General features: G+C 36.9%; 1 protein-coding gene and 1 non-coding gene across 2 annotated transcripts in view; both read left to right on the top strand.

Moving 5' to 3' along the window:
- The window catches only part of FAM13A (family with sequence similarity 13 member A), a 286,634-nt gene that overhangs the window by 101,909 nt on the left and 159,565 nt on the right, over positions 1–25,160 (top strand). The window contains exon 5 of the mRNA XM_049789780.1: positions 6,769–6,922. Within this exon, the coding sequence (XP_049645737.1) occupies positions 6,769–6,922 (154 nt within the window). The remainder of the gene's footprint in view (positions 1–6,768; positions 6,923–25,160) is intronic.
- LOC126032760 (U1 spliceosomal RNA) lies at positions 12,569–12,732 on the top strand. The gene has a single exon (XR_007503971.1). It is a non-coding gene; the product is annotated as a U1 spliceosomal RNA (small nuclear RNA).

Below are 25,160 nucleotides of genomic sequence, written 5' to 3'. Positions count from 1 at the left end.
CTGGCACACATCAACTAGAACAAGAACGTTCAGCACTGGTGTGCATGCAGAGAGAAAGGGACTCTCATTCATTGCTAGTGGGAATTTCGATTGGTCCAGCCTTTTTGGAAAACAAAATGGATATTTTTTAAAAAAATCCTAGAAATTGAGCTTCCATATGATCCAGTAGTTCCTTTCTTGGGAATTTATCTTAGGGACCCAAAAACACAATGCAGAAAGTATATATGTACTCCTCTGTTCATTGAAGCACTATTCACAATAGCCAGAATCTTTAAACAATCCAAGTGTCCGAGAACAGATGAGTGGGTAAAGAAACTATGGTACATCTACAACATTAAATACGACATAGCTTTTAGGAAAAGCAGTCATGAAATTTTCTTATAGATGGATGGAAATGGAGAGTATTATGCTAAGTGAAATGAATCAGAGTAGGACATACATAGAATGATCACACTCATTTGTGGGATATAAAAATATAGTATGGTAATAATAGTCTAAGACAACACAGACAATGGCTAGGAGGTTCTTCTGTTCATGGTAGGAACCTCTCCAAAATAGCAGGGAGTGCATTTTAGGCAGAGAATAGACCATTGTAATAATGATGGATGGAAATGTTCACTATGAACAGTAACTAGATGCTGGAAGAGGTAAAGTAATATGCATAATACCCCTAATGGTTTTATACTCATTTGACCTTTTATTATGAGTTGCTTAATTTCACTGTCATTTGCCTTCTGTAGAGTTATAATGAAAAAAAATTAAGTCTATTTACCTTTCTTATAACACTTCTTTTTTTTTTTTTTTTTTTTTTTTTTGGTTTTTGGGCCACACCCGGTGACGCTCAGGGGTTACTCCTGGCTATGCGCCCAGAAGTCGCTCCTGGCTTGGGGGACCATATGGGACGCCGGGGGATCGAACCGCGGTCCGTCTCCTAGGCTAGCGCAGGTAAGGCAGGCACCTTACCTCGAGCGCCACCGCCCGGCCCCCTACTTCTTAATTACATTTCTCTTCCTGTCTTGTATTTTCCTTCAAGTGGAAAGAAGAAACAAAGTGGTGCTTTCAAACATAACTTAAAAATCTCAAACTGGATGCATGCTTGTATTTACAGGATCTACCCCCTCCATAATAACTGCAGGTGCAGTTTCATGAAGTTTCTGCCCCTTGCTCAAGGGTGTCTCTCCCTCAATACCATGAATTAATGTATGAATGTATTAATTGATGTAATTAATTAATGTATCTTTTCCAAATTTGTCCTCTTTATCAGCATTACTTGAAACCAGATTGCTGCTAAAGTTTGTATCAAAGAATTTCTGGCTTCTCTGTCTCATTGCTCAATCTTCCTGCAACTCTTTGCTTTCACTCTCCAGTTCCTACATCATATTAGGATCTTAGTATCCTCTCATCGGCCTCTTGCTCCATATTAGTTCTGTTTTTGTGAACACCATAGATTTAGGGACATAAAAAATTGTGTTCACAGTTTCCCTAGCTCAAGCAGCCAGAACTCACTTATTAGGTTCAGTCTCCTTTGTCTCAGGAAAATGAAATCACCAGGTCTCCATATTCCTTTGGAGATTGTAGTACTGGGAGAATCTGTGTGCATATTTCTTCAGATTGTAATTAAATTCTACACCTTAAGCTTCCTCACCTCAGAGCTCCCTTCACACAAAGTGTGGTTGAGGCCTTGGGTATCACATTTGTTCCTTGTTGCACCCTTTCTCTTGGGGATACATTTATATTTTGGGCTAGCAGGAGAATCCCCACTTCAATTTGCTAAATTGAGTCTCTGTTAGATACATCTTCATGAGAAAGCCATTCTATTAGTAGCAAAACCAAATTTGCCTCTACCCAGCTTACCACTCATGTTATTGAATGTCAAACACTAACAATGAGAAGCTCTCCTCTGAGGAAAAGTTCCTTTTAAGTGTAGCCTGTCATTCTTACCCCCAAATGAACAAGCAATATAAGATGGCACCATTCCCTTTTGCATAGGCACTCTAAAAAAAGGGGAAATCTTTAATCACAGAAACAAGCTCTTATCTACTAGGGATAAGAACCCATGTAACTCCACCCTGGATTTAGGTGTACCTACCTGAGACCCGCCCTTTTCTGGGAGGGGTCTTGGGAACCGGATATTAGGTGTAACCTTACCTGCAAGACCCCTCCCATTCCGGGGAGTGGTCTTAGAAGGTTATATAAAGCCTTTGACCCAGGGGATTGGGGTCTTTGCCCTTTTGGTCTTTGACCAGCATGGAGGTCAAGGGAAGATGGCTGAAAGGAGTTAAGATGCAGAGCTAGCTAAGAATGACTGCTTATAAGGTTATGATAGAGGCCACATGTGTGGGGGATAGGGTATGAATAAAGTTGATGCTTCCTGATGCCTGCCTGTGAGTGAGTTCAATACCCCTCGGTTCCCAGCTGGTTGATGGGGGTTGCGGAGCCACGTGGCTTGGGATGGCAGGGAAAAATCCACCTCCATCCAGCACCATAATTAATTACTTAATGCAACAAACCCATACATTTTATAATACAGCGGCACCTCCCGCCCTGAACATGTGTCATGTGGGCCCAACTTAGAGTCCATGTGATTGATTGTCCAATCCTGAAACCCAGATCCCGACACTGTTCCCTGCAATAGCATCAAGAACCAAACTCACCTCTGAGAAATTTCTAATAACACTCTGCACCAATTTGCACCAGTTTTGATATGACATCCTAACAACGAGGAAACGGCAACTTGATCTAAGAGCAGGTTATCCTATCTCATCACTAATGGTAAGATGAAATCAGAAAACACATCAACCGTTGATCTGTGCGAAATCCAAGATCGCTAACTACAGAAGAATGACTTTGACAACCATGACGAGGCAGAACTTATCCTGGACCAACAAGAAAGATCTTAGCCTACTCTTTGATCTAGGATTTGTACAGAAACCAAGATAACTAATTCCAGAGGTCTGAAAGCTGCTACTGAGCAGAACGTCTGGAACCATAATGAAAGACTTCATCTTAGACTTTGTCCTAGGATCTGAGCAAAAACCAAGACCACTGATTATAGAAGACTGAGCACAACAACAGTGATGGAACAGAACTTCTACCATAAAGAATCTAGCCTAGACTTATTCTTATGACCTGTGCAAATACCAAGATCCTTCCCTACAGAGGCCTGATTTTATCTCCTGGTACCATAAAAAGACCTTGGTGTGTGAAAATAAGCATTATAGAGCTGTAGTTTCCATGGAAATATGCTTCAAGGGCAGAAAAACCTTGTATCTCTTAGGCCAAGGGAATTTCCTTTCTAATTTTCCTAATACTTACTGTGCCTATGCAAAAAAAGGAACAAATCTTGCCACACCAGCCCTCCTTCCTTCGTTTTTTTTTCTTTTTCTTATTTTATTTATTTTTATTTTTCTTCTATTTTCTATTTTTTTCTTTTCTATTATTTTTATTTTTTTCTTTCATTATTGTAGTTATTATTTGATGGTGGTTGTTTTTAGTAGCTGGTGCTTTTATTTGTAGTTGCTGGGGGTTTTGTTTGTTTGTTTGTTTGTTTTGTTTTTCTTCTTTTTCCCCTTTCTTCTTTTTTTAATAATTTCTTTATTTAAACACTGTGATTACAAACATAATTGTAGTTGGGTTTCAGTCATAAGAAGAATATCCCCCTTCACCGTGCAATCTTTCCATCACCAATACCCCTATCTCTTCCCTCCCTACCCCCTGCCTGTATTCAAGACAGGCTTTCTACATCCCTCACTCACTGACGTTATAATGATAGTTCTCATTATAGTTATTTCTCTAACTGCACTCACCACTCTTTGTGGTGAGCTTCATATCTTGAGCCTGTCCTTTTGGCCCTCATCTCTGGGAATTATTTTAATGTCTTTAATTTTTCTTAAAACCCATAGATAAGTGAGACTTTTCTGTTTCTGTCTCTCTCCCTATAATTTCACTCAGCACAATGGATTCCGTGTACATCCATGTATAGGAAAATTTCATGACTTCATCTCTCCTGAGAGTTGCATAATATTCCATTGTGTATATGTACCACAGTTTCTTTAGCCATTTATATATTAAAGGGCATCGTGGTTGTTTCCTGAGTAAAAAGTAAAAAGTGCTGCGATGAATATAGGTGTGAGGAAGGGATTTTTATATTAGATTTTTGTGTTCCTAGGGTATATCCCTAGAAGTGGTATAGCTCAATTTCCAGTTTTTATTTTTAGGAAACTTCATATTGTTTCCATAAGGGCTGGACTAGACTGCATTCCTACCAGCAGTGAATGAGATTTTCTTTCTCCCCACATCCCCTTCAGCACTGATTGTTCTTGTTCTTTGTGATATGTGCCAGTCTCTGTGGTGTGAGATGGTACCTTATTGTAGTTTTGATTTTCATCTCCCTGATAATTAGTGATGTAGAGCCCTTTCTTCTTTTAAATTTATATTTAAAACCTCCAGTTTTCTTTCCAACAGAACCACATAACTTCTCTTCTCTCAGCATGATACCCTCCAATTTCACCCAAATTTCCATAAATTTTTTGCATGACTGTTTCCTTCCTATTGGCTGCATACTATTCCTCTATGTATATAATCACCACTCTTTCTTTCTTGATATATTCATGTTGTTGGATTTTGGGTTGGTTTCATATCCTGACTATTGTACTAAGAGCTGCAGCGAACATAAATGTACATATAACCTTTTTGAATTAAAGCTTTCATGTTTTGGTAGTAGATGCCTTGGGATGAAATAGCTAATTTAAGTTGAAACTTCACTCTTACATTTTTGTGAAATCTAGTTATTGGTTTATTTCCATAAAGACTGTACCTGGTGGTATTCCTACCAACAGTGAATAAGGATTCCTACTTACGACATACCCACCAACATTTGGTGTCTGTGTGTGGCTGTGTCTTTGTGTTTGTGCCTTTGTGTCTGTGTATGTATGTATTGATATCTTGTGTTAGTTGATGCCTCAATGACATTTTGGTTTGTGTTTCCTTGATACTAAGTGAGAAAGCACTTTTTTCATTATTGTTATTAATTATTTAAATGCTATATTTTTGTGAGTCTATCTCTTATCTTGGTGATAAATTCTTAAATAAATAGATAGGTACTCTATGACAAAGGAGTTGGAAATTTGAGGTGGAGCAATAAAAGCCTCTTCAGCAAATGGGATTGAAAAAACTAGATAATCAGTTGGTAAAAATAAAACATTCTATATTTAACATTATACACAAAAATTAATTCAAAATGGATCCAAAATCTAGAGATTTGATCAGAAATTATGAAATTCATTGAAGCAAATATGGGCAGAACTTTCCATGATATGACATCAGAGGAGTCATAATTGACACAATTCCACTGGAAAAATTACAAAAATAAATAAGTGAGACTCTATAAAATTTAAAATTTTATATCAATAGAAATCCAGGCTAGACTGATAGCACAATGAGTAGGTCATTTGTCCTGCAAGCAGCTGATCTGGGTTCATTCCCTGGCATTCCATATGGTCCCCCAAGCCTGCCATGAGTAATTTCTGAGCACAAAGCCAGGAGTAAACCCTGAGCACTGTCAGTTGTGGCCAATAGAAAGTAAAGAAGAGAAAAGAAAAGAAATACCAATAGAACTTGATATCAGACCTGATATCATAAGGTATATAGAACAACACATCGGTGAAACACTCCATGACATTGAGACTAAAGGCATCTTCAAGGAGGAAACTGCACTTTCCAAACAAGTGGAAGCAGAGATCAACAGATGGGAATACATTAAACTGAGAAGCTTCTGCACCTCAAAATAAATAGTGCCCAGGATACAAGAGTCACCCACCGAGTGGGAGAAACTATTCACCCAACAACCATCAGCTAAGGGGCTAATATCCAAAATATACAGGGCACTGACAGAACTTTACAAGAAAAAAATATTTAATCTCAACAAAAAATGGGGAGAAGAAATGAACAGACGCTTTGATAAAAAAGAAATACAAATGGCCAAAAGACACATGAAAAAATGCTCCTCGTCACTAATCATCAGGGAGATGCAAATCAAAACAACGATGAGATACCACCTCACACCACAGAGATTGGCGCACATCACAAAGAATGAGAATAATCGGTGCTGGCAGGGATATGGAGAGAAAGAAAATCTTATCCACTGCTGGTGGGAATGCCGTCTAGTCCAACTCTATGGAAAGCAATATGGAGATTCCACCAAAATCTGTAAATTGAGCTCCCATTTGACCCAGCTATTCCACTCCTAGGGATATACCCTAAGAACACAAGAATACAATACAAAAACCCCTTCCTCACACCTATATTTATTGCAGCACTATTCACAATAGCCAGGCTCTGGAAACAACAAAGATGCCCTTCAACAGATGTATGGCTAAAGAAATGTGGTACATATACACAATGGAATAGTATGCAGCCGTCAGGAGAGATGAAGTCATGAACTTTTCCTATACATGGATGTATATGGAGTCTATCATGCTAAGTGAAATAAGTCAGAGGGAGAGAGAGATGCAGAATAGTCTCACTCATCTATGGGTTTTAAGAAAAATAAGTCATTTTTGCAACAATCCTCAGACCTTGGAAACTTGTCAGTTTGTCCATAGGATCATTGTGTTACAATAAAGCTTATTGAAAAATCCTATATCCCTTATAAGATTAATTGATAATTCAGAAAATGTCAAAACTGAAGCCTCAGTCAGCTGTGGATGCATTTCTTCTTTGTTTTTTATAAAATAATTTCTCTCTATTTTTCCCTATTTTCTATTTTAGTGTGCCAGTTGGACTTGAAGGTATCAAACAGCAAGACCTCTACAATAAGATAATGGTTAAAATATTAGAAAATTATCATTCACTGTTTGAAGTAGAATATTCAGAAAATGACAACCAGAGGTGTGAAAATTTGACAAGGCTTATCAGAGTAAAAGTAAGTGAACTTTGGTATTTCATTTTAATATTACCATATTTTTATATTTTATTTAAACACCTTGATTACATACATGATTGTGTTTGGGTTTCAGTCATGTATAGAACATCACCCATCACCAGTGCAACCTTCACATCAACAACATCCCAAATCTCCCTCCTCCCCACCCAACCACCGCCTGTACTCTAGACAGGCTTTCTATTTCCCTCATATATTCTCATTATTAGAATAGTTCAAAATGTAGTTATTTCTCTAACTAAACTCACCCCTGTTTGTGGTGAGCTTTATGAGGTGAGCTGTAACTTCCAGCCCTTCTCTCTTTTGTGTCTGAAAATTATGATTGCAAGAATATTACCATATTTTCAATGAAAGATGTTTTAAGTTGTTCTTTGTCATAAAAATTCCATAAGGAAGATAAATTCAAATTACTTTTTCTGTTTGTTAAAAATGATTTATTGGAAATCCTATATCCTTAAACTGATATTTGTAAATCTATATCTATAGATCTCTCTCTCGATATATATATATATATATACATATATACACATATATTCCTTACTAAGTGTGGAAAATAATTGATTTAATATTTTCTTTTTCTTTTTTGTTCTTTGTTGTTTTTTTTTGTTTTGTTTTGTTTTGGGGGTTCACACCCAGTGGCATTTAGGGGTTACTCTTGGCTCTGCACTCAGGAATCACTCCTGGCAGGCATGGAGGACCATATGGGATTCTGAGATTCAAACCACCGTCTGTCCTGAATTGGCTGCATGCCAAGGCAAATGCCCTACCGCTGTGCTATATCTCCGGCCCCAATATTTTCTTACTACTTGCTAAAACGTCATCTCAAGAATACTCAAAAAGTTCAGTGCTCTGGAGGAATCTTGCTTTGGTCTGTGTTCAGTAGCGCTAGCCCACTGACTCAATAGCAAATCTGAGATGATATCTGCAAAAAAAAGAGACAAATTCTTTTTCTCTCTTGTATCATTTTCAAGTACAGCCTTAGATTTTTAGCCTCACATGTAAAGTCCCAGGGAACTATCATAAGTAAAGGACTATATTTTATTTTATTTTTGGATGTGCTTAGGGCTTAATCATGGCTCTGCTCAGGAAAGTGGTGATCAAACCCGGGTTAACCATATGCACAACAAATACCTTACTTGATGTACAATCTCTCTGGCCCTAACGGTGGTATAAAAAAAAACTAAAAATAAATCCATGACAATATTAAATAAATCTTTTAATATATTGACTATAATGTATCATTCATATATTAGGCGAATACATATAGATCTTAAAGGCTTAAAATTAAGATCCCTAAAAATAACATCCATGGGGCCAAGAGATATTACAGCTGGTAGGTTGCTTGCCTTATTTGTGGCCAGTCTGGGTTTGATTTCAGGCAACCCCTGTAGTCCCCCTGAGCACCAAAAGGGGTGGTTCCTGAGTGACAGAGTCCAGACTAATCCCTGAGCATAGCAAGGGATAAAACAAATCTAAAATTCATAATATCCATAAAACAAATTGCCCACTAGTGGAAAAGACAGGAACGTATCTTATTTCTTTCTCACTTCATGAGATAAATCATCTCAAAATTGCTGTGAAAGACTTCCTAAGATTTATTAGAGACACAGACTGCTCTGTGCCCTTGTTGATTCATAGGACAGTGGTGGTAAAAGCAGAAACTCTGGGGAGGAGCATCAGAGGTTGTTTTTATCTCTTCTTACAATTGAGATCATGCTTAAATAAATAAATAAATTGTAGCAAGAACCCTACTGAAAAAGCAAAATCTTTTTGTAACTTTTCTTAAACCATTTTAGTGCTCAGAGACTACTAGCTAACTGTTTTACCTGCTGTGTAATTTCTCAGGCTCAAAATTAGATTTTCTTAACTAGAATTTATACTGTTGATCACAGACACTCTTTGTGAGATAAATGACATCTGAACTAAATGTGTTAAGCAGGAATTTTGCCATCCTGATCAAAATAATTTTAAATTAGAATTAGGGAAGGAAAAGAAATAGCAATGCTAGATAGAAGCTAACACGAGATCTTTTGGAGAACCTCAAGCATAACTTAAGGTACGGTAACCTGGTAACTAAGAAAATGCATCTATGAATCTCTGGGTGGCGAACAAGTTCGACACAAAGAGTCAAAATTTTAAACTGAGAGTCAGAGAGCCACACCACGCAGTGACCTGCCAAAACAGACAAACACTCACACAAAAGCATCTAATTTTAACAACAATCTACTTAACACATATTGCATTTTGCCATTTTGAGTGAGGGTCAAAATCCCGCAGTGATGGTGAGGGTGTGCTGCGTCCTCCTCACTCAGAACTAACGACCTGATGGGACACAACATGTGACACAGGGTCCCCCACTCACTGGCCCCTGAAGTTGTTTCCGAGGGATGGGAGACGGGAGGACGCAGCCTGGGGACAGGCCTACAGGCTTGGAGATCTCTCCTCAGAGGTCCCTCCTCAGAAGCAGCAGAACAAAATCCAAACTTGGCAAAGAGCCACAGTATACAAAGTAATGATAAGGGCCCAGAGAGATAGCACAGCAGCATTTGCCTTGCAAGCAGCCAATCCAGGACCTAAGGTGGTTGGTTTGAATCCCGGTGTCCCATATGGTCCCCCGTGCCTGCCAGGAGCTATTTCTGAGCAGACAGCCAGGAGTAACCCCTGAGCACCGCCGGGTGTGGCCCAAAAACAAACAAACAAAAAAAAAACAAAACAAACAAACAAACAAAAACACAAAGTAATGATAAGAGGCAAAGATTCACATTCATTTTGGCCGGGAGCTCGAGAGCTGCATGTTCGCCACCCCTGCACTAGATTATGTTAAATGTTTTTATGTCTAAGGAGTTATTATTAAATAAATAAAAACTATTGTGGATTTGGAGAGATAGCTCAAAAGGCCGAGGGCACATATTCAGCATGTAGGAGCCCAGATTTTCTTACTGTATCACCAAGAGTAACATCTGAGCTCTGTTCCTATAGTAAATTCTCCTTCCCTGTACCACTGTGTGTGGTAAAAAGAAATATCCACTATACTCTATCTTAAGTCTATTAATCTTGATGCTATAGCATTTATTACTATCTTTTGCAATATTATATCTTTGTTTCACCTGTATCCTTGGCAAACACCTTTTTTAAATTATTTTAAATTTTTCTTTCTATTTTTTGAAGTATGATTTACAACATTTTCTTTTTTAAAATGTTTATAAATTTTTATGACGGAGATTCCGTGATTTATAACACTGTAAGTGATTGGTTTTATGAATCATATTTTAATATTTTTTATTTTTTTGGGGGGGTCACGCCTGGCAGCACTCAGGGGTTACTCCTGGCTCTACACTCAGAAATCATTCCTGGCACTCTCAAGGAACCATATGGGATGCCGGGATTTGAACCAGTGCAAGGCAAACGCCTTACCTCATGCTATCTCTCCAGCCCCAATATATTTTCTTTTTATAAAATTTTTCTTGAATCACCATGAGATACACAGTTAGAGGTTGTTCATGGTTGAGTTTCATTCATACAATATACTACACCCTTCACCAATGCACATTTTCCACCTCCAATGTCCTAACTTCCCTCCCACTTCCACCTGCCCTCTCTCATGCCTGCCTCTATGACAAACTTTTTTCCTCTCTTTCTCTCTCTCTCTTTCTTTTTTCTTTTTATACAAGTGGTGAGCTACTATGCTTAAGTACATTGAAGCACATAGCATGAGAGTACAAGATAAGACACACAAACTGATAATACTGAGATAATACTGAGAACCATTACAGTTACCTTAGGTGATGGTTATGACTGATTCATGTTTCAGGTCTAGTCTAGAGGCAGGTAAATTCACATTGAAAACTATATAACTGTACACTGGTTGGAGTATTCTGCTGCTCAGCACTTTGTTTAGTTTGCTTTTGATTTTTTCATTCGTTTGTTTTGTTTGGGGACCACAGCCAACAGTACTCATGGATTACTCGAAGTTCTGCACTCAGGAATCATTCCTGGTAGACTCTGGGAAATAGATGGACTTACCTCCTGAGCTGCCAAAAGCAAGTAGAAACCCTACCAGTGCCAATTACAAGCAGAGACCCTTCAGCAATACTATTACTCCACTTCTGCTTCTCAATTAGAACTTGATGGTAATCTAATCTGAGATGGTAAATAATCTAATAACAGACAGAAAGCTGTTATGGATTTAATAGGATGAAAAGGATGGTACCTAATGGAGAATGCCGATGTTATTTTAGCTCCATAGTAATAAAGAAAATGCTAGTCATTTTAGCATATAAACCTGCATGTTACCTAGAAAGCTGATTTTTTTAAATTTTACTTTTGTGGGGAGGCACACCTGAGTTCTCACAATTTACTCCTGGCTCTGTGCTCAGGGATAAATCCTGATGATTTCAGGAGATCCTTTATTGTGTGAGGGATCAATCCTGTTGGGCTGTGTACTTACCCACTCTACTATATTTCTGATCCCAGTAAGTAGCTTTTTAAAGCCTTTAATGCAGAAATATTTGATAGAAATTAGGGGAAAGCCACATTACTTATGGTGAAGGGGGGTGCAGACCAATGGTGCAGTAGGTAAGGTGCTTGCCTTGCACACTACCATCTCTAGTTTGATCTCCTCACTCCATGTGGTTCCCTAAGCCCGCAAGAGCGATCCCAGAGTGCAGAGCCAGAAGTAAGCCCTGAACACCACTGGGCATAGCCTAAAAAAAAAAAAAAGATAGAATTGAAGTGTAGATTCAGCTTTTAAAAACACGTGCACATAAAAAGGAAACAGGCATAGAACAAGTGGTAAATGTACAAGAGTGGCAGAGATATAAAATATGTGATATGAGAATAAGTGTAGGCCTGTGAAAATGACCGACATAGATACAAGGGTATTTAAGGAGGAAAAACCAAAAATATTTAATATTCATAAAGTGTTGAGGCTTCTTATGCCCTCGAAAGTTAAATAAAACTTTGTGTTCACACAACTATAAAGTTTGTTGTATTTTGACCTGGATGAAAAAAATTATGATTTGATCTTAAATTCAGGAAGAGATTCTGTTTTGTGTCTTTAATCACTGGTTAAATAAATATACGTTAGTACAGTTGTAAATTGAAATAAAATTAGAAGATAGACCATCCAAGTGTGTATGTGTGTGTGTGTTTGTGTGTGTGTGTCAATCCAGCCATTTTCTTTTTCTAACTTAAAAATAAGAATCCTTGATTTAGACTTTCAGCAATGTGTATAAATTCAGCTGGACTCTCCCTTTGCCTCATTGAATTACTGAATTCTGAGGAACTTCTAAGTTTACTATGATTCATTTCTTTTTTTTTTAAATATACATTTATTTAAGCACCATGGTTACAAGCATGATTGTAGTTGGGTTTCAGTGATACATTTCAGATCAGAGAAATGTCAGGGGGAAAAGTGCTTTGGCCAGAGGTCTAGGAAATATTTTCTTCCCCTTATCTAAAGTGGTGAAAATATTATAATGTGTTATGAGATTCAAACTATTGATGTCTGTGAATATGTTTTAAAAAAAAACTATTATAGCAGTGTAAAGTGTTTTTCCTTTAAATTTAGTACTTGATGTGTTTTTGTTTTTTAGGATTCAATGATAATACAAGTTAAAGAGTTACAGAATACTTACCTAACAGGGGAGATACCATAATCACAAAGATAGTTTTCCCAGGGTGAGGCTTATCCATTGCATGCCAGATGTGCTGACCCCTGTGATCTCTCCAAATGTAGGAAACTCGATTGCATAATTTATGATAGTGGGGGATTGAGTTCGCACTCTCCCCTAAAAAAAGGGGGCAATGTTACTGAAGAGGTTATTAGATCACTTTGAGATAGTGAGATGAGAGATAAACTTTGGTGCATCTATAAATAAATTTAAAGTGCACTCTGAAACTTACTTAAAGGGAAGAGCGAATTGTGAAGTCAGACATCTTGGGTTAGAATTTAAAGTTTGTGTGACTTGGGATCAATTCGCCAATCTTTTCTTCAACCTTACTTTTCCTCATCTATAAAATGAGAAATGTATCAATAAAGTAATTGTTATTTTGTTGTTATTCTTAGTACTAAATGAGGTTAAAAACAAGTGCTAACAAACTTTGGCTTCCAAATAAAACTCAGAGGATCACAAAACTTTGATCTCATCTTAATTTTATTTATTATATCGGGAAACCAGTTTGCTAATAGAAAGAAAGCATAGTGAGGGGCCGGAACAGTGGTGCAGTGGTAGGGCATTTGCCTTGCAATTGGCTGACCTAGGATGAACTGAGGTTCCATACCCTGGTGTCCCATATGGTCCCCCAAGCCAGGAGCAATTTCTGAGCGTATAGACAGGAGTAACCCCTAAGCATAATTGGGTGTGGCCCCAAAAACAAAAACAAACAAAATAAGAAAGCAGAATGAAAAAAATGTTGCTTTTAATCTCTTACATTATTAGTATGTGGTTTACAACAATAAAAATTGTTATCTTTTTATTGCTTATGGGATAACATTTCACACATTTCTTACATTTAGTATTCTTGGTGTCTTCACATGATTAATAATATTCATATTTTTATATTTAATATCTGATAATAAAATTATGCTCTCTGTGAACAAAAGTATGATGTTAAATTAAATGAGTCGTTTACTTAAAAATGCTTTAAGTTGCAGCTTTATGAAGGAATAGAGTATTTAAATGCTAATGTGGAAAATGACTGTGATTCCAAGATGTTTCTGGGGAGAGGAGTAGCAAGAAATAGAGATACTTCCAAAGTAGAGTGTGTGTGTATGTGTGTATATGTGTGTGTGTGTGTGTGTGTGTGTGTGTGTGTGACCACAGGGTGAAATGTGCAGTGGTGACTTGGCATTTCTGGTTGGCCTTTAATAAGTAGAAGCGAGCTAGCTACTAGTTATTTTGGTAGATAATTTTAATTGTGTAGTAAAATATATAAAAACAAAATAATGATTGAAGACTTTAAGAACAAGATGGATTTCACTTCAGCTGTACTTTAGATGTTTTTAATTTGATGCAGGCCAGAACTCAGTGACTCTCAAATCTTTTGTGTAATAGGCTGTTGTGTAATGATCTGATGTCTGGCTAATATATTATTGTTGCATATGTAATCCTGATTTCTTTAGTACATTCCTTGGCCGCACATCCCGACAGGCTTCCTTTCCCAGAACTCCAAGCAAGAGACTATCTACCTTATTCTTTCTCCCCTCTACTTTCATTGCAGTTCTTTGAGGGTGAAATTTCACTCCTCCGCCAAAAAATTTCTTGATGGTTTGATCATGACACTAGGTACTTCAACCAAAGAAAGTTTGGATAGCCCGCTTAGGATTGTGTATATATATAAAGATATTTAGTCTTTTAAAGCTCTGAGAATATTATTTATTGACACCCAGTATTTTGATCCACATTTTGCTGAAATAGTGAATGGTTTTCACAGTTGGTTGATGTTCATCTTAGTTGTCCTACAGTAATAAGAATTATTTAATTCACTTAAGTTGACATTTTTTTTAAATTATTTTTGTTTTAGTATTGTTTCAAGGAGAGAAAGTTAATATAAGATTCTATATTTTGTATACCAAACTGGAAGGTCAAATAACTGGGTTACAAAAATCACATATTTTAGGTAGAGATCTAAAGCCAATGTTTATTTTCTTCAATGTTAGGATAATTTTCTTGATGACTTCATCGAAATTCAGACTTTATTTCATAAAGCTTTTCCTTTCCTTCATTTCCTTTAAAGAACAACTTAAACACACTTATATTTCCAGAGCAAAATATTGTTCAAAGAAATATTATTTCAAAGAACAAACTATGAAATTGAAGCTGCATTTGTTAGCTGCTTTTGGCAGTACACAATGTTTTTGTCTTCTATGTACAAAGCATGAGTCTAGGAACAGAGAATACATCCATGAGCAGTGATAGTTAAAATTATTTGCCTTGGAGTGTAGTAATAGTACAGCTAGTAGGGCAATTGCATTTCATGTGGTCAACCCTGGGTTAGTCCCCAACTTTTCATATGGATTCCTGAGCTCTCTGAGAGTAACATCTGAGCACACAGTCAGGAATAAACCCTGAGCACAGCCAGGCATGACCCGAGAACAAAACAAATAAATTTCTGCCCTAATAAAGGCTGTGTTTTAGGAAGAAAAAAAATAGTCAATATGTAGAAAGTCAGATAGTGATATGTTCTGTGGAGAAGAATTAAGGAAGGATAGAATAAATACCATTATTCTAACAGAATGCCATTTGTACATTTAAAAAGAATAGTTATAGGCCCTGGTATGTGGCTCAGAAAAAGAAAATGCATCTTGCAGGCATAAGGGTCTGGGTTTGATCAGCTGCCCCATGACATCAAGTGCAATCACTAACACTGCTTTTTATCTTTCTTGGTATCCTAAATATCACCTTAATAAACACTGCAATCAATATTTCAATAAAATATCACCATAATAAACATTGCAATCAATGTGTGCAAGCACCACAACCAAGTATGTGACCCCTATCAGGAACTATAGCCAAGTGTATCAGTGCCACAGTCAAATGAATAAGTCAAGTGTGCAAAAACTATAATCACATAAACATTTTTTTTTTTTTTGGTTTTTGGGCCACAGCCGGCAGTGCTCAGGGTTTACTCCTGGCTGTCTGCTCAGAAATAGCTCCTGGCAGGCACGGGGGACCATATGGGACACCAGGATTCGAACCAACCACCTTTGGTCCTGGATCGGCTGCTTGCAAGGCAAACGCCGCTGTGCTATCTCTCCGGGCCCAATCACATAAAATTTTATAACAATTTTTAAAGAGCTAAATGGCTCATTGCATTAGCATTCCACAGTGTTTTGTTTGAGATGTGTGCTCACTCACTAATATCTATCTATCTATATAAAGTATAATTTCAAAGTTCTAAATTATTTCTGCAGAGTCTGTCATTTATCACGTAAACTGATTTCTCACATGAACTTCTAAAACATTCCCAGTACTTTTATTTTGTGTTAAAAACACTGCATATATTTTCATTGCTTTAAATTTTGAACTATAGTTTAAAACATTAGCTTCAATCATGTTTGTTCACTACTTTTCATATTTAATGCCTACTCTAAACTGCTCTTGTAAAAGTACTGGGACTGGTGAAGGGGGGTATTCTGTTTATAACTGAAACCCAACTACAAACATGCTTGTAATCACGGTGCTTAAATAAAGATTTATATAAAAATAATTAAACAATAGATGCCAGAGAGATAGTACAGCATTTGCCTTGCATGCAGCCAATCAAGGTCAGATGTGGTTCAAATCCCCAAGCCTGCCCAGAGCAATTTCTGAGCACAGAGCTAGGAGTAACCCCTGAGCGCCGCCGGATGTTACCCAAAAATAAAAAATAAAATAAACAAACAAAAATAGAAAGTGTACTCTAGTCTCTAAGGGAACTTGCCATCCAACAAATGAACAAAATCAGTATAGGTTTAGGAGTAATAGCCTGAGGGAAATTGGCGCTAGAGTTTGCTAATGTTTTCAATACTCATTTAATTCTAACAGTATCACCATAAAGTAGATGATTTTAATTCTATTTTGCTCATGCAAAAATGTAAAGAGTAAATTATTTAAAGTCACAGTGTAAATGACAAAGCTAGATATTTAACTCAATAAGAGAATAAAATGCCAAGTATTAGAAGAACAAAATTTCAGCATTTTAAATTAAAACATAATTTCCATGAACATTTATACATTATTTTTATTTTTTGGTTTTTGGGTCACACCCGGCAGTGCTCAGGTATTACTCCTGGCTCTATGCTTAGAAATGGCTCCTGGCAGGCTTGGGGGACCATATGGGATGCCAGAATTTGAACCACCATCCCTCTGTATGCAAGGCATCTCTGGCCCCAACATGTATACATTTATTAAATAATCTGAACCATTATGTATTTCTTCCAGGAGCTGGAGAGATAGCATGGAGGTAAAGCGTTTGCCTTGCATGCAGAAGGTTGATAGTTCGAATCCTGGCATCCCATATGGTCCCCTCAGCTTGCCAGGAGTGACTTCTGAGCATAGAGCCAGGAGTAACCCCTGAGTGCAGCCAGGTGCGACCCAAAAATCAAAAACAAAACAAAAAAAGTATTTCTTCCAGAGATTATATTTTCTCTTTTCTATTATGAGAAATATTGACAGAGGTAGAATAAATTGCTTTGCTTGTTGAATATGTCATTGTTCTTTAAACTACTTTTGATGAGATGGCAATACTTTAGAATTAACACATCACAAGTCACCTCTTTCATATCATTGTATTTGTATATTTGGCAAGCAAGTGTAATTTGTAAGAGGCAGTTAATTATCATATTTTGAATTACTTGTATTCTTTAGAATTAGATTCTTGCTATTTTCTCTCAGTTGATCTCTTGGGAGAGAAGTTATACTTCTGTGGGTCAGAAATGCTTAGAACGGAACCTCCCTCCAGGGCAGCCAATGATTGAGGTAACCAATGATTGAGGAGCATGGGGTATAAATTTCTGTAATCTTTAGTTGGAACATACTCTTCACCATTGTATAGCATTTCTCAGATTTTCTGCCAGCTTTATGCTTCAAAACCATTATAGTAGCTCTGCTTCATAATAACACACCTTGTTATATTCCTTCTCCCTGTTTTTTCACCTGTTAGCTTGGCTACTACCCATTCCCTTGATTTCTTTATCTTGTTGAGGTTGGTTTCTGATTGGGTGGCGTTGGAAGGTGTCCAGGAAAGATGCCTCAAATTCTGCTCCTCCTTATAGTCCAGTGCTTCTCAAATAGTGCGCGCACCTCCAATGGGTGGTGCGAGGCTCCGTAAAGGGGGGCGCATTTGACCTCAGCAAACACTGTACAAACTAAGCCCCATGTTTATGTCTCTGTATGTCTCTCGAGCTGAGAGTGGCTGTGTCCTGCTTCGGGAATCTATGCATTGCAAAACGTGCTCATTGTAGCCATTAATCCAGACATCACCTCTGATTAAAAAATCAGCTCAAATTATTTTTATATATTTTTGTTTTGCAGGTTAAAGTTTTAATAATGATACTATTTACATAATACTATATAAATAAATACTAAATAAATAAATACTATTTATTATTTACTATTTCACGCAGGGGGCGGGAAAAAGTGTTTTCTTCTTCCTAAGAGGGCATGATGAAAATAATTGAGAAGTACTGCTGTAGTCCTCTCTTGTCTCCCAAGTAGTTCAACGCATCTCTGTTGTGAGGGCAGTTTTGTATCCCTCTGTCCAAGCGAGTTTCCATTCAGCATTACGTGAGATCAAATCTGTTTTTCACATTGCAATTTAAATTTTTCAAGGGTAAAAGTGATAACCTCATGTTTACTTATATCTAGTAATTTCTCTCAGTTATAGAGTAACTGAAACATTCTGGTGTCTTCCAAAGTACTTACTCTAATTTCTTACTTACTGTAAAATATCCATTGAACCATATCATGTGATAAAATAAACTTAACTCAATAAACTCAGTTTTTCAGATACTTTTGAGTGTTAGTTTTCATTTCTACAGTATACAGTGAAAGCTTTTAAAGATGACTCAACATAATTAATTTGCCAAATTAATTATTTGTTTGCATGTTTTTATGGTATACTTTCTGCTCTTTATAGCAGTGCTTAAAGCTAAAGGGTAATATATATTCTCTTAAATACTTGTTCTTTGACAGTATTACTGCATGCTAAACATTCAGTTGTGTTTGATTCAAAACCATATTTGAACTCTCTTGTGGTATCAACGCAAATGCAAATTAAATTTAACATTATACTTGAGCAACTTATTTATTTACAAGGTCATGATAAGTAGGTGCTGTGAAGAATCATCCATTGATGTTCATAGATTCTCGTTTAATTTTTGCACCTATATCCCTCTGAGATTTTATGGAATTAACTCACAAATATTTAGAACTTTAAGACCTCCAGCTTTTATGAGTACCTGAACAGGAGGATCCTTCTGGGTAATATAATTCTGGGTGGAATTTTCTCATCATAATGTGACCTTCATATTTCTCTACTGGGTAGTCTGTTTAAATACCAGGGCATCTTGTTGCTCCTTCTAGCTTCTCCTATCTTTTAATACTTTCAGTATCTCCCCCTTTTCCTTAGTCATCAATAAAGCCATCTAAGGATAACATCATCAACCAGGAAAAACAAAATTTTACCTTTCAGTTTTTGTCTAGGATAACAATGCCTGCCCCCTTGAATTGAATTTGGTGTAATAGTTGAATTCCTAACCATACCGATTAGATGAAGAAAAGTAATAAAAATGCATTCAGATTGGATTGGAATAACTAAAATGACTTGTTAGCAAATTACATGTCTTTATATAAAGAAAGCTTAAAATTCTAGGAGATAAAGTTAGAACTGAAAAATAAATTTGCAGTATAGAAAAATCAATGGTTTCTTTAAGCAAACTACAGAAAGAAAATTAATACATCTGATTCATATTATCAACTAAAAGAATAAAATGCTTAGGATAAACAAATATGTGAATCTCTCATCCTGAAATTATAAAGCATTAATGGTGGAAATTCAAGATCACAGTGATAAAATGTCAAAGGTAAACTCATATAAATAACAGGACCTGTGAGTTAATACAGTGGGTAAAGTACTTGCCTTGCTTGTGACTGACCTGGGTTTGGATTCCAGCACCACTCATTTTCCCACCAAGAATAATCCCTGAACACAGAGTCAGATTCATCCCTCAGCACAGTCAGGTATAGCCCCCCTCCAAAATAAATAAATGAATAAATAACATGATCTTAAAATGGGCAGAGGATCTGAGCATATATTTCACCTAATAGACATATAAGTAGCCAACAAAAAAAATATACAGAGCTGTTCAGCATGGATCCAGAAGAATAGCTCAGTAGCTCAGTGACTTAAGATGCTTTCTTTTTTTTATTTATAATAATAATTTTTATTTTGAGCAAAGTGGATTACTCTGCAACCAATGATCATGAATTCAAACCCCAGTTCCCCATATATGCTTCAAACTTAATCCTGGCAGCTCTCCTATTTGAATTGGAAAGTTCTATTCTCTGTGACCCTATGCACCGGAAGTTGTTTCTGGCCAAACTGCAGACATATATTAGCCCCACAGGAGGGTGCAACCCCAAGGTTACTACAATAAAGGGAAAAGTTATGTGGCCAAAATGTGAAGACTCTAGGGCACCTGTGTGGTCACTATAGCACCCCCTTGAAGAGGCCTACAATGAGAACCCATGCTCCAATCACAGCATGAGGTCCCTGAGGAGCTGTGTGCAAGCACCATAGCCATGAGGGAGTACACAGATCTAGGAGCATTAAGTTGAATGTGAGAGCACTATGAGCTGCTGTGCACCCACAGCAAGCACCAAGTAAAAAAATAGATAAGCAAATATGTGTATGACCCTCAGTTGTCACTGCAACATCAACAGTTACAAAAGGAGCAATGAGGAAGTTATAATAAAATAAAGGACCTGGAGAGATAGCACAGCAGCGTTTGCCTTGCAAGCAGCCGATCCAGGACCAAAGGTGGTTGGTTCGAATCCCAGAGTCCCCCTGCCTGCCAGGAGCTACTTCTGAGCAGACAGCCAGGAGTAACCCCTGAGCACCGCCAGGTGTGGCCCAAAAACAAACAAACAAACAAACAAAAAATAAAATAAAGAGGCAACAAGAAGAAAATTAAAAAGTGCTTAACATCACTAAATTCAGAGAAATGCAAATCATCACTACAATGAGGTATCACATCATATGTAATAGAGTGCCTGTTAGAAAGAAGATGACATGTTAATAAAGGTGGAGGGAAATAGGAACCTTTGTGAGGATGATCTGGTAAGCTGAAGTAATTAAAACTCTTTAGGATAGGGATGATTTGAATTGTAATTTAGAAAACTTAATTTGACATTTATGTATAAACTAAAAATGGAGGAGAGAAGAGTCAGAAGATGTTGTTTCTGTATTTTAAACAAATTTAAACAGTCATAATGGAAAACAACATGGAGCTTCCTCAAAAAAAATTTTATTAACATATGATCCAGAAAAGTCACTTCCAGTAGATGTCCAAAAGAACAATATGAGCAAGATGCCAGTATTATTTACAGCAGTCAAAATATGGGCATAATATAGGTGCCAATTGACAGATGAAGGGAGAAAGAAAATGCGATGTCTATAAATACTAATTTAATTTAACCATAAGAAAATGTATACTCTTTTTAGTGGCAGCTTGGATGAGTCTGAGGGTATTAAGCTATGTCAAATGATAAGTTATTTGACTGGAAAGTTAAATACTTCATGATATAAATATATATGTAATCTAATTTATTTAAATTCCTAAAAGTAGAGTCCATCTCTGGTTTGTAGAGGTCAGGGGAACTTGAATTTAGTAACTACTTGTCAGGGGTCAAGTTTCTGTTTTGTAAGTAAATATGTTCTAGAAATTCAATGTGCAGCAGTGTGACTACAGTTAAAAATGTATATTTTTCCTTGAAAATGACTAAGCATACTTATTTCATTATCAAAACCATAATTATGGGAAGTGATAGATGTGTTTATTAGCATAATTGTAATGATTATTTCACATATTATATTCATCAGAACATCAAATTAGGACCTTAAATAGTACAGTTATATGATTATATCTTAATATATCTAGAAAACAAAAAAGAAACCAAGTTAAGCTTATAATAAAGCTTCTCCAAGAATATTAATTCAGGCAGACTATAGCATAAGAACAGCATAAACTCAAGGGATCCTATGATTCTAGGGATCAAATCTAGAGGTTCCACACACAAAGCATGTGTTCCAGCCCTTTGAGCCATATGGCCCCATTACCACAGTTTATTTATTTATTTTTCTGGTTTGGGACACTTAGATTGCTTCCATATCTTTTTATAAATACCATTGAAATGAAAGCAGGAATAATTTTCAGTTTGATCTGGTAAGCTGAAGTAATTAAAACTCTTTAGGAAAGGGATGATTTGAATTGTAATTTAGAAAACTTAATTTGACATCCATGTATAAACAAAAATGGAAGAGAGAAGAGTAAGAATATATTATTTCTGTATTTTAAACAAATTTTATTGCTTTGCCATTGGCTTATAGTGGTATGAAGTTTCGGAGTACATCCTTAAGCCTGTATAAGTCTATAAGCTTCACTATATTTCCCACCGAAGATCTAAGGTTATCACAGTATCAAAATTACCCCCTCTTTCTATTCTCCCCATCCCTCTTTTTCTTTTGCTTTAGTGGCCACCAGATTCTTTAATGGTTATGTATTACTACTAAAGGGAAAGATCATATAGGAGTTACATGGCTTTTATTTGACAAATATATAATATGTTGAGGATATATGATCAAATCCTTATCATGAACATAGCATCTTTTGGTAGCATAATAAATAAAAATTTACTTCCCTTTAGTATGAAATAAGGTTGTTATACAAATTAGAATAAGTGCTGAGAATAAATGCTGTGATTGGAATGAAGCAGGATAATGGGAGTTGAACTTGGTCAAGGAGGCCATTGTAGATAGGATTAAAGGCCTCTCTGAGTCATTTAAATAGGATCAGAAAAAAAGGACACAGCAATAGTGCTTCAGACATGAAAATCCTAGGCAGAGGGACTTTATTAGCTGACATTAGAAACAGGAACAGCATGGAGTATTTGGAGAATAGAAAAGAAAGTAACAAAGAAAGCCATTCTGAGCAGACTCCGAAAGGGATAGCAGTGTGAAATGATATTAAAAAAGTAGTCAATAGCTACATCATTCTGAGCTTTAGAGTTATGGCAAAGTTAGGATTTTATGCCAGCAACAGTAAGATAATGGTAAAGAAGTGATACCATCTGGTTTACTATTCCAAACTTGTTGGTGATAGTCTCACTGACGCAGTTTTGGAGAACAATGATGGTTATGTCTGGATAGTCATGTACATAGCAGTGAAAGGATTCCAGTTTACTTTGGAAATAAACATTGACTGAACATTATCAGAGGAAGACAGAGAGAAGTGAACAATCAAGGAAAATAGCAAAAGTATTGCCTTAAGCCAGAGGCCAACTGCTAATTGGGTTAGGAAGTCAAGGATTGACAATGTTTTTTTACTAATAAATTATAAGCTCAGGCTTGGATATATTAAGTTAAGGTACTTCCTGGACTCCATAAAATGGACTTGAAATTATTATTTTATTTTATTTTATTTTATTTGCCTTTTTTTTTTTTTGGTCACACCCAGTGGTGCTCAGAGGTTACTCCTGGCACTGCACTCAGAAGTTGCTCCTGGAAAGCACAGGGGACCATATGGGATACTGGGATTCGAACCACCGTCTGTTCGAATCAGCTGCATGCAAGGCAAATGCCCTACCACTGTATCTCTCCAGCCTGAAATTATTATTTTATTTGAGATTTGTCTGCATCCATTTTTGAGTTAGTCCATTTTACTTAACATAATTATTGAGCTCTGGACTCTCCTGTGGCATTATAATTAAAATAAATGGAGAGTAATAGAGATAATCATTTGCCTTTAACAACTTCTGTTTAATTAAAGAGAAATGCTAGTGTGTGTATATTAATGTTATGTTATATAAAGGAGAAATAGCAGCCAAGGATATTATGAAATCATGGATGAGAATTACTTTTGGAGTAACCTGTGGCTGTGAACTTGAGTGAGGCAGAGATTATTGTTAAGAGTGTTTCAGCACTATTTGTGCAGTAGTGAACACAGATTTGGAAGCATTGCAATGAGTAGACGAGATAGTGAGGGCTGTTGTTTGAAAAGCATTTTCTCTAAGGGAAAACCATCAAGTGATACCACTACTAAGAAATGAGATTAAGGAAGTATTTTAACAATAGATAGAAAAAGAGTTAAGATCCAGGCTGGGCTTCTTGATAGGTTCAGTCTTCTCTTACATTGTAACTGGACCAGAACGGACATGGGATGGTCACTGATAGGTGTGTGACACTGATTATCTGCACTATTTATTCTTTCCAGGGAAGTATGAAATGAAAAGGAAAGGAAAGGGGATGAAGAAGAGAGAAATAGGAAATATCGTCTGGATAGCAGAAAGTCAACTTATTAAAACATCAAGTTACTAAAGTGTCTAAAGAAGTATAGATTATGAAGAAGTAGAGCAGGGATGTTATTCATGATTTATATCCATAAATGTAACACATTTAATTAATTATGCATTTTCCAATAACCACTTTTAACTCTTTAATCTCAGCACAAAAAAAGGCCTAAGGGGGGCGGAGCAAAGGCACAGTGGTAGGGCATTTGCCTTGAATGCAGCTGGCCCAGGATAGACCTGGATTTGATCCCTGGCATCCCATATGGTCCCCTGAGCCAGGATAATTTTTGAGCGCATAGCCAGGAGTAACCCCTGAGTGTCATGGGATGTGGCCCAAACACCAAAAAATAAAAATTAAAAAAGCCCATAACTGGATTTATCAAAGGTTGTATGTACCTGTATGAGATGAATTACTGAGACTAGGGGAAAGAGATTCAGAATATTAACAAAAGAATGAAAGATCATTAATTGTTAGCAGGTTAAGGAGGGAATTGATCAACTTTGACTCTGACCTGGGCCAATACAAGTCTTCTTAGGCAACATATTGGTCTCCTGCTCCTGCAGGGTCACTATGTTGATCTCAAACTTAGTGTAAACATTTGATCTGCATAGTACACTACAGCCTGGACTCCCGGACTCAAGCTATCCTCTAGCCGCAGCCTCTTGAGTAGCAGGAACTACAGGCCTATACCACTGTACCTGGCTTAGTAGGGCATTGAAAGTAGAAGGAATACACAGCAGATCATGTCAGGTTAGGAAAGGGATGCAATGCATTCACTGAAAAAGGATGCTGGCTGTGAAAAAGTGTTCTTCTAGACCCTGTAAATAGATTCATGACATGGCTGACCAAGTACTTTCAGAGTAAGAAACAATACACAAAAACAACAACCAAAAAAAAAAAAAACCCGAAAACCAGTAGATACTAAAGTCACATATTGGTAAGGGTCTTGAAGAAAAATGGAGGGTACGGACACATAGCACATTGACAGACATGTGTGCTGGCAACATGGAGCAGGTTCCAGGAAGGAAAGCTTCTGCAGTACAGCTGAACAAAGAACAGCTTGGTGGAGCCAGGAAGCAAGTGGGAGTTGTGTGCTTGGCCGAGTGCCTTCTTATATCTCCCGTCATGAGTAGCTGAATAGTAAGGTCAACAAAGTCATAATAAATGGGTA

This window comes from Suncus etruscus, chromosome 16 (genome assembly GCF_024139225.1).
Source record: "Suncus etruscus isolate mSunEtr1 chromosome 16, mSunEtr1.pri.cur, whole genome shotgun sequence".
Lineage (NCBI taxonomy): Eukaryota > Metazoa > Chordata > Mammalia > Eulipotyphla > Soricidae > Suncus > Suncus etruscus.
The sequence above is the reverse complement of the archived record's forward strand: the minus strand, read 5'-3'. Positions and strand labels throughout refer to the sequence as shown.